We start from the raw sequence: 10,276 nt of genomic DNA on the forward strand, positions 1-10,276 counted from the left end.
GTTAATACCTTGACTACCATGTCGTCCAAATATGGGTGATGCGTACATTGCAAAGGGGGCTGGATTATATAAATACCGTCCTAAACTTTATGCAACCTTAATATCGCAACATAATTTAACACTAACCGTACCGAGACTTTTATATACCTATTTGTACCGTATTAAAAACCGGTCATTTGACCGGCGGTCGGTAGGGTTAGTGTTAAAACAAGACCAGCAGCCTCAACTAATTATACGCATACATTTTCGAAAACTTGGTTCTTCAAAAACAAAATGCAGCGTGTCTGGCTACACACGGCCTTTTTCACTGCGACAGTCAACGCGTTAATCTTAGAACGATATCCTTCCATTTCTTAGTTAGTAACACCGTGGGGTCGCGGGCGACCCAAAATAAAATTTTAATATTTAAAATACTATTCAATACTTTGAAAATTGTGAACTATTACCAAAGATCGTTGAAAGTAGACGGGGCAGAGGCCTTTGGAGATTTCCTGATCCAGAATTTCTCGACACACCGGTTTCCCCCAACCTCCCCGTGCAAAAATCGAGAAAGTTGCAAAGCTCGATCGCGGACACGTTCGAGTCTGTCCGAAGAAAGGTGGAAACAATCGGTAATCGGACAAATCTCCGTAAATCCTATCGAGCTGTTATCTTTCAATATAGGTATGGACATAGGTTGCCCCGAGAATTGGAAAAAATGTAATCTAATTACAAAATTTAAATTGCAATTACATTGTAGTTTTTAGTATAGTTAATTACAATGCAATTGTAATAATTGTCTTGCAATTACTTTCTAATTGTGATTTGGATTTTGTAATTAAATTACATTTCGCCCAACTCTGGTTGTGTGTACTTCCGATGGTCGTGTTAACAATAAACCTACCGAACCCGTTAAAATGACGGATTCCAGATTTTCTACTTTACAATTATTAAAATCCAATTACTGCTACACTTCATATTACAGTATACTAAGCTATATTGCATTTTATATTAAACATATTACTACATATTACACACATTAATTCAGTATAGATTCAATACCGATGTTTCTGGCGTGTTAATACAAACGGGTATAACCGTCGCGACAAGCTCCTCCGGCTAAGCGCGAAACTTTAGGGCGGGGTGTATTAACCCTTATTACGTGTCACAAGGAGGGCCGAAAACTGCTACGACGATTCAGCCACTAGTGGGCTATACGCGTGTATACATAAACGAGAGAGCAGCGCGTGTGAGATTTTCCACGCATACATTCGCGGACAGAGAGGACACACGCATGCAGGCTCTCTCCGCCGGGTGCTTGTGTGGGTGTAGAGGTGCGTGTTATCGACCGGGTATCCTTCCGTGGTGGACGGACGCGCCGCCGGTGGTGTGCCCCACCCTGAACCGAGGAGCAGCCGAAGGAGAGCGATACACACACTATGTGGGAGGGGAACAGGTACGACATCTGTCCCGCTCGAACTAACCTCTTTCCGGTTGGAGCGAACGAGACAACCGTCGATCGTGAGAGATGCGTCGCGGCGAGACCATGGAGGGGGGAGGGGACGAACGGGATGATGGGACACGGATGGAAAAAGAAGCGAGATGGACTTAGTAGGAAAAGCGAGAGTGGAACACTGTGGTGGATATCCTACGGGGGTGAGAGACGTTTGCGAAACAGGGCGGAGGGAGTCGTTTAAAACGAAGAGAGAGAGAAATAATGACAGGAGCATGGAGACAGAGAGAGAGGTTAAAACGGTCTCGTCCTGCGAGGAACAGAGACGTATGTATCGGCTGAGCGAGGGAGACACCCGCTAGAAAGTGAACGGTACGCGACGTGAATTGCGAAGGGGTGGGGGGCGGGGCCTAGAGAGCGAGACAGAGAACGAGGAAAGCGAGATAGCGTTAGAGAGAGAGATCCACGGCACGCAGAAATGCCTGCTGCTTAGTGATAGCGTAGAGACTGTAGTGTTCGCATCTCACACACCGCACGCGGAGCGTTTTTACTACGGGTTTATTAACACACGGTGTGCTTAACGCAACACGCTCTACGAGGGAAGGGTAAAAGAGGCTTCGATTCCTCTACGGTTCGTAATTGGTTACACGTTTCGAGAGACGTACGAACGTCGTTTCTGTTGCACGGGTACAGAACGTGCAGGACACACGACAGTCGTGTTGATTCTCGAAGGATACGCGAGATAAGTAGCAAGCAAGATAGGAATATACGTGTGAGAGAAAGAGAAAAAAGAGGAACTATCCTGCAGGAGCGACGGAAAAACGCGCACGTTTCGACGACCAGGAGATTTGTACAGTGGTTTTTTTCTTCGAGTACTTTTTTAACTCGAGTCTCCCCGCCCGATTTGTCGAGTTTCGATTTCCTTTCGTAGGCCGGTAAGTAAGGGAAGGAACGAAAGGATATTCTTTTTCGGTTGCACCGACTACCTTTTTCGATTGATTTTTGACTGGAAGTTAGTCGCATGTATCGATATCGATCGACGGTCGTGTCATAGTGTTTTTCCCCTCTGTCGAGAGTTTCACCCGCGAACGGAAAAGGACTTGTAGCATACAACAGTGTGGCGGAACGCATTGATCGCGATTGCCGGTCCCCGTGTGACGCTCCTTCGCCGGTCTCACCTGTTCACTCCGCAGTTTTTCCTTCGTTTCTGTTTTATACCGTCCATGAAGTGATCAACGATCACCGGGGTTCCGATCGTGCTAGAAGCGAATTCTCAATTTTTCGATCGGTCGTGTTGCTTGTTATACTTGTTGTTATACGTATTATACTTGTATTTACCGTTGACCACTACGTTAGTCAGTCGGTGCAACCGAAAGAATACGCTGCTCTGGGAAACAACTGATTCTGAATAATATCGTATCCGCTTCAATTCCAATTAAATTCCGTCTTACCAATCGTTTCGAGAGCAGCGTGTTCGTAAAAGAATAAATCGAGGGGAAAGACACTGAAGATCGGATCGTTTTCAACAGTATATATACCAGGGAAATCGTCGATTTGACGATCCAGTCACACGGAATCGGAAGCAATCCTCGAGGGACATTGTACCGTGAAGTATCCCGATTGTACAGGGGGAAAGTGCAAATATTTTATTAAACCGACGTTCGATATCGCTGACACAGGGGTGGCTACCCCTCGATACTACGTACCACACGAAGACCGGAAGTGACACGGACAGGACGTAGAGAATAATTTCGAGCGAGTGTGTGTTGTGTTGCGCGTGGGAAACACGCGTTTCGGTTTTCCGTCCATCTTTGCTTCGCGAGGCGTCGACGAGGCGCGCGAGTCCTCCGAGAGGACCCAACCCCGTGGAACTTCCGGCGTCGTCGGTGGGGACCTTGTGTCACGAGAGTGACTCTGAACAGGATATAGAAACGAAGAGGTGTGGTGGTGAAGTAGTTTATCGGAGGTGAACAACAGAACGGGTGGTGGTTCGCGCGCCTTCGATATATATCTTTTTTTTCTTCCCTTTCCTCCACCCTCGTTCTCTCGCTCCCTCACGTCGGGGCGTCGTCATCGTCGTCATGGGCGGATGCACTTCGAAGGATACCACATCCACTGATGAGTATGTATATTCGTATGACTAACACAGCAGTGAGGGGGGATGTTCCTACTCGGCGTTCAGTGATGCAGGAGTGTGTTAGATCAGACGCGCGGGGAATATGATACAAAGAATCCTCGTTGAGTGTTCGAAAGCTCCTCAGGACTGAACATTTCATAAACTAATGGCCATATACGAATGGAAGAAATATCATTTGGCTTCAGAATTTTATGCTCTATCGCTGTGTTAAACCTCATTAAAAAGGCAGCATTACATCTGGGAATCGAACACTCATCGAGGATTTACTGTACTGTGTTTGTGGGTAGTGGATATAGTCACTTCAAGGTGCACGTGAATTAGGGAGTTCGAGGATTGTCGTAGGGGAATTCGAGTGGATTTTTGAGGTTAAGGTTTATGGAATCGTCAGGAGGAACAGCCAAAGGGGTTTTCGATTAACGGAACTGTGGCCTTTACTTGTTATTTGAAGGTTGGATAAGTGCACGGTTTGCAATGGAATATTAATTTTTCACGACTTTTTGTATATCGTTTCAGTACACTGTGTATAATATTACCGATCTCTCGAGGTGAACGCGAAGGAGCTTCGACGAGTGTATACCCGGGGCGATTATTGTAGCCAGAGACCTAACCCCTGTTGGATCGCACATAAGGGTTAACCCTTCGTCGTTGCGTAGGGGCGTGGACGGGGAAGCAGGTCATCTGAGAAATTTGATTTGCATTTCGAACGATACACATAAAACTCTGTGGTCACAGTTTGCTCTCGCTGATGCACATTTTGTACGAAAGTATCACACACACACACACACACACACACACACTGATAATCAAGAGGTAACAGCAAGGGACAAAAGTGTTCGTGCAGTAAGAATGTATGGGGACATAGAAAATGTTATACGTTCTACAGTGCTAGTAATCAATCTTTTTTTTATTAATATCTTGTTTTCACGTGCTTACTGTAGGGTAAAAATTGGCAAATTCATTATCCAGGTAAAAAAAATTCGAATAACGAATAAAAGATGAAGGAAAGTATTGTGCAATTATTCATTGATCAAATGTGAAAATTCTAATTTTTATAATAAAACAATATTCCTTGAATAAATCATTATATTTTTATTTTTAATATTCTTAGTATTAAATCTCTTTGAAATAATTATGCAAAAATTATATAAATTTCATTCGCTATTTAAACGCCAGGATGATAACAATTTTCGATATTGCTACTATGTATTATTTCAGTATAATTCCTGCCCAATTCGGCTGTACTGTGCAGTAAAATTGAGCGTGTACGTATCATTTAGACGAGGTTTAAAATTGTTAATCCGATGATTGGTGGTTCGACAGCACCACCAACACGTACACACGTACCTAACGCTGAATTCACGAAACCAACGAATTCTATGGTCGCGCCATTGGTATCGATGAATAGAAACCGGCAAGAATAAATTCGACAGGAAGTACTCGAACACGATGATGGGACCGTGGTCCTGTTTCTCGACACCGGGAGGTGGCATCCTTGCGTTTACCGTCGGCCTGAAGTAATTCTATTCGGTGATACGCACACACACACACACAGGACAGAGAGAGAAAAGAGAGGAACCGGCCGTAACAGTTCGTCGTGTCGCTTATAAATAGACGCCATAGCCCGGGGCGATAATCGAGGCATAATCGGGCGCATAATCGTCGACAATGGGCGTATGTACGTCGGTGATGGGCATATGCGAGTCGACGGATGAGACGGCTGTCGAGGACGAGTACGTATTTGGCACACAAGCACACACTGCACGTTCTCTTAAACATACTACGTGCCCCACGAACTACAATTTCGCTCGTGCTCGGTCGAGAAGAGTTTTTCGTATATGTTTATTATTATTCGAAAAAGCCAGAAAATCTGACTGACAATACCCAGATAAAATAAATGTTTAGGAAATATAAACTAAATATTCATAGAATATAAAAGGAATATTTTCAAAATATACGTTTAATATTTAGACAATAGTATAAATAAACACTTGAAATTCTGCAATAAGCTTGTACCTTCGATAAGTTTCACGTATATTCGTAGTACATCTTAAGGTTACGTAATTTCAATTGTTTACATCGTTAAAAATTATCGAATATCTACATATAATATTTCACAAATATAATTCTTAACCTGTGTACTATCATTTTACGAAACCCCGTTAAAATCGAAGTCGAACAGTTTGTGGTTCTTCCCTTCCGAGTTCGAGCGAAGCACTCACAGTGTGCACCACCGACGAAGACACACGCCCTCGGCACCGAACGCACGATGTGTGTACCAATGGTGTTCAATGCCCGAAATTCCAATGCCTAAGCTGGCATCGATAAGGAAATCCGCGTTTCAACGCAGCATCCTCGATTTACCAACGTTCTAACCTGAATTCTAAGATACCTTATACATTGAATGAAGTAAAAATTACTGTATTAATTGGAAATGATTTAAGGTTCTGTTATCTTGATCGATCCATTACTCGAGTGATTTCTGACTATGTTCAAATTTGTCTCTGGCCCCTCTGCCCCTCGTCGATCGATCAGATGTTAACTGTAACTTTTCCGAACGCCATGTTCACGTGATTCGTTTGCTCTCGGGAACAGTTACCACGCGTTAGCCCTAATAGGAGCCACGAAGGGCGAATAACGAGATGATGCATCCTTTCGTAAAGCACGCACGAGGTACCCGTGGTCGGAAAGTACGTGCCCCTAAGGGCTGCTGGCATCTCATCAGGAATCGATCGTTAGCCGACGAGTTCTCGATGCTCCCGTGCAAGCTTTTGAAAACACTCTGCACCTCGAACGAAGCCCTAACACGACCTTTGGCCCGTTGTACAATTCGAGCGCCGTTCAGGCTGATACGAACGTGAGTAACGCGAAGACTTGGAAATCTGTTGCTCGTTTCGTAGGTCCCCTTTAGCCAGATTTATACTAACGGTCAAAGGTTATTTTAAAGGTCGAGTGTTAATTGTTTTGTTTTCCTCGCGAGTAAAGAAATAACCGATCGTGTTACGTTGTTAAGCCAATCCTGAGGACGTCCAGAGAGAGTATCAGCCACCAAAACTTTGTATTTTGCTCGGCATTGAACGCGCTAAAGAGCGATATTATATCTGTTCAATAATACTAATGTTATCCTCAGGCACCGCACTTCATTGTGATAACGAACAATTGTTATCTTCACGAATATTGTTGATAATCTACTATAACTAATGCGGGCAAATAATCGCGAAACCGCAGAGATAAGATACTATGATAATGATTTCAACGAGCTCATCGGAGACCATTGTTGATTGATTATTCAACACCTTGACAGTAACGAGAACCGTTATGTATTTCACTGTTCGCTACAGAAATCGTTTAAATTTCATTGGTAGTAACCTACTAATTGTTTAATGTAAAATAACTGTGAAAATATTGGGAATTTAATATTGCCTTTAATATTGTTCAAGTATTGGGAATATATCGGTGACGAAAATCTGTCTTAACGAATCGAATGGTCGACGTACAATTTTTCGAAAAACCAAGCATACACAAGTGTCACGTGATTGGTTATTGTTTCGTACCAATAATCATTCGTTCACTGAATAATATATAATAATTTTCCATCATTGTTACAGCAAGAAAAACAGCAATATGGTCGACCAGGCAGTTCTGGATAAGCTCGAGGCTAGCTTCACTAAGGTGTCCGGATCTGACAGCAAATCATTGCTGAAGAAGTATCTGACGAAGGAAGTGTTCGATCAGCTGAAGACGAAAAAAACTTCTTTTGGCTCCAGCCTTCTCGATGTGATTCAGTCTGGTGTCGAGAACCCTGACTCCGGCGTCGGTATATATGCTCCTGATGCCGAGTCCTACACGGTCTTCGCTGACCTCTTCGACCCCATTATCGAAGACTACCATGGTGGCTTCAAGAAGACTGACAAGCACCCACCTAAAGATTTCGGCGACGTCGACACCCTTGGAAACCTTGACCCCACTGTTAGTACCGAAAGAAAGAAAAAGATCGGCAACTCTTGTTAATTATTTGCACCGTTAATTACAACCTACTGACTACCGCTTTATTTCTGCAGGGTGAATACATCGTTTCCACTCGTGTGAGATGCGGACGTTCCATGGAAGGTTACCCGTTCAACCCCTGCTTGACCGAAGCTCAGTACAAGGAGATGGAAGAGAAAGTCTCCAACACTCTATCCGAGCTGATCGACGACCATTTCCTCTTCAAGGAAGGCGATCGGTTCTTGCAGGCCGCAAACGCTTGCCGATTCTGGCCCACAGGCCGTGGTATTTTCCATAACGATGCCAAGACATTCTTGGTCTGGTGCAATGAGGAAGATCACTTACGTATCATCTCCATGCAGATGGGTGGTGATCTTGGACAGGTAGAAATATTAGTCTTTCGGAAATTTTTGCGTTCAAGCAACGACGAGGTATAAGAATAGACTTTTCATTTTGTGGGAATTGGTGGCCAATCTAAACCTTCTAGTACCGACACCTTAAAAACCCTGTGATTTTAGTGACCTCTATGTTATGAGAACGGTGAACCTGCGGTGCGTAGTGAAACTAAAATGGAAATGGTGGCGACGTCACTCCAGAAAAGTGGGCCCAGAAAATACATTGGATGAAATGTCTACTCCTATACCTCGTCTGTCGTTTGGGATTCGAATGTGTTCTCTGTATATTGTTACAAAGCTTCGAACAGATTACTTCGCATTGAAACTCATCAACTCCTATAGAATGTAACTTTGCAATTTGCAAATATCTATTCTTCGTCCTGGTTTAGGTCTACCGACGTCTTGTGACCGCCGTGAACGAGATCGAGAAGCGGATACCGTTCTCCCACAACGATCGTCTTGGTTTCCTGACGTTCTGCCCAACGAATTTGGGCACCACGGTGCGCGCCTCCGTGCACATCAAGGTGCCCAAGCTGGCCGCGAACAAGGAGAAGCTCGAGGAGGTTGCCTCCAAGTTCAATCTTCAAGTCCGCGGAACACGCGGAGAGCACACCGAAGCCGAGGGTGGAATCTACGACATTTCCAACAAACGACGCCTCGGCCTGACCGAGTACCAGGCTGTGAAGGAGATGCACGACGGTATCGCAGAGCTGATCAAGATCGAGAAGGAACTTTAAATTGCGCGCGCAATTAATCCGGCATCCGCAACCACTTTCCCTTCCTCTCTTCTCCCTTTTAGGCGTTCTTGTCGCATCGAGGATCTCCCTTCGAACGGGTAACAAAAAAAAAAAAAAGAACAGAAACAAAGAACTTCGATATGACCTCACTTGAATTGCAGAACTTGGATGGAAGGAAAGATTACCGAAGAATCCTTCGACTTTACAAATTTCAAATGAATACGCAAAAGTATATTGTGTTTGACTGGAAGAATAAAAAGGATTACGATTTTTAAAATCGAACGGGGTATTTTTAATCCGCATATTTAATGTCTAACGACGAGAGATCAGGGCGGTTGTGTTTACCTCTATAATTTTAGACGCGTCTGTTTGTGGTCCTCGATGTACTAAGACCTAACCCAGCTACAAGTGGTTCCTTAGGGTTCCAGAGAAACGCGCGGAAGTTCCGTACATGTCGGAAAGAATTTAAAAAATGCTCGAATCAGTCGTTTGTAGAGTTCGAGCTTATTTTGAGTTTCGGAATTCTTGTCATGGACGTACGCTTCCTCGTATATCTCCTCGATCTTTTACGCTATACACGCGTTATGATTATTATTACTATTATTATTATTATATAATGACTAATTATTATTATTATTGTCTCTTATGTTGACTCAAGTTCCTTTTTATCGATAAAAAAGAAAGCAGCCACTGTGAAAGAAAAACACGAGCTGCTTGTATTATACGTTAATACAACGTGCATTCTATGTTCAACAGTATTTTGATTTCGTTTCACCCCGTTTCTTTTTTCTAAGGACATGTAAGCCAGCATGTAGAAAAATACACGCAGTATTCTTTCATTTCTCTACTCTTATATCGCTTATTCAATTACCTTCAGCTTTTTGTATCGCTGCTGTTTGTCCGTCGCCTGCAATCCTGTTCGGCAGCATTTTAACGTGATTATTCTTCCGAAGAAACGGAAAATAGAAGCACGTCATATGCGGTTTACCGTTCAATCAACGTAACACGTTGCAAACGTATTTGATGTTTATATCATTATTTATTGAGGTGCCACAATTTGCTCACGTGAAAAAGCATCGAGTATTTAATGTGAATATAAAGGACGAATTTGTATCGACGAAGAGAGGAAGAAACTGTTTTGAAATAAAAATTACACGACTTTGCGTGTATGATCGAACATCTGGACTGCTATTACTTCAAAACAATTACAACAATCTGCAACCGGACGATACGCCATTTTATACAGGGGAGATTACAGAATTTACTTTTGATATCAATTTAGGAAGTTTAGATAAAGCACTCAATTTGTAGCTGAAAGTACGTAGATTAATCCACTATTATTGATAATAACAATAAATGACCCGAACACTGTTAAAATCGCAATTTATTTGCAACGGTTGACACTGTATCTCGCCATGCGTACCCCGGTTAGTTCACTTTGAATAGCTCTTCCAACGTTATATGGACAGGTTACGTCTTGATCAAGCATTCAGTTTCAAGCTTAAAGAACGTAGATTAATCCCCTGTCATTGAAAATAACAATAAATGACCAGAACACTGTTAAAATCGCATTTAATCGCGGAGTACCACT

The 10,276-nt window shown here is 43.2% G+C and overlaps 1 protein-coding gene across 1 annotated transcript; it reads left to right on the forward strand.

Moving 5' to 3' along the window:
- The first annotated feature begins 7,174 nt into the window (after positions 1 to 7,174).
- LOC107188685 (arginine kinase) lies at positions 7,175 to 9,532 on the forward strand. Its single transcript, XM_015577015.1, has 3 exons — positions 7,175 to 7,535; positions 7,628 to 7,936; positions 8,338 to 9,532. Exons 1-3 carry the CDS (start codon positions 7,191 to 7,193, stop codon positions 8,683 to 8,685), a joined length of 1,002 nt encoding a protein of 333 aa, XP_015432501.1. The 5' UTR covers positions 7,175 to 7,190; the 3' UTR covers positions 8,686 to 9,532.
- Positions 9,533 to 10,276: the final 744 nt, after the last annotated feature.

This window comes from Dufourea novaeangliae, unplaced genomic scaffold (genome assembly GCF_001272555.1).
Source record: "Dufourea novaeangliae isolate 0120121106 unplaced genomic scaffold, ASM127255v1 scaffold139, whole genome shotgun sequence".
Taxonomy (NCBI): Eukaryota; Metazoa; Arthropoda; class Insecta; order Hymenoptera; family Halictidae; genus Dufourea; species Dufourea novaeangliae.

Excerpts from the sequence above, each read along its gene's own strand:
- LOC107188685 (XM_015577015.1), top strand. The coding sequence starts at position 7,191 with ATGGTCGACCAGGCAGTTCTGGATAAGCTCGAGGCTAGCTTCACTAAG. Across the intron at positions 7,536-7,627 it reads TTGGAAACCTTGACCCCACT|GGTGAATACATCGTTTCCAC; the intron begins GTTAGTACCGAA and ends TTATTTCTGCAG. Across the intron at positions 7,937-8,337 it reads TGGGTGGTGATCTTGGACAG|GTCTACCGACGTCTTGTGAC; the intron begins GTAGAAATATTA and ends GTCCTGGTTTAG.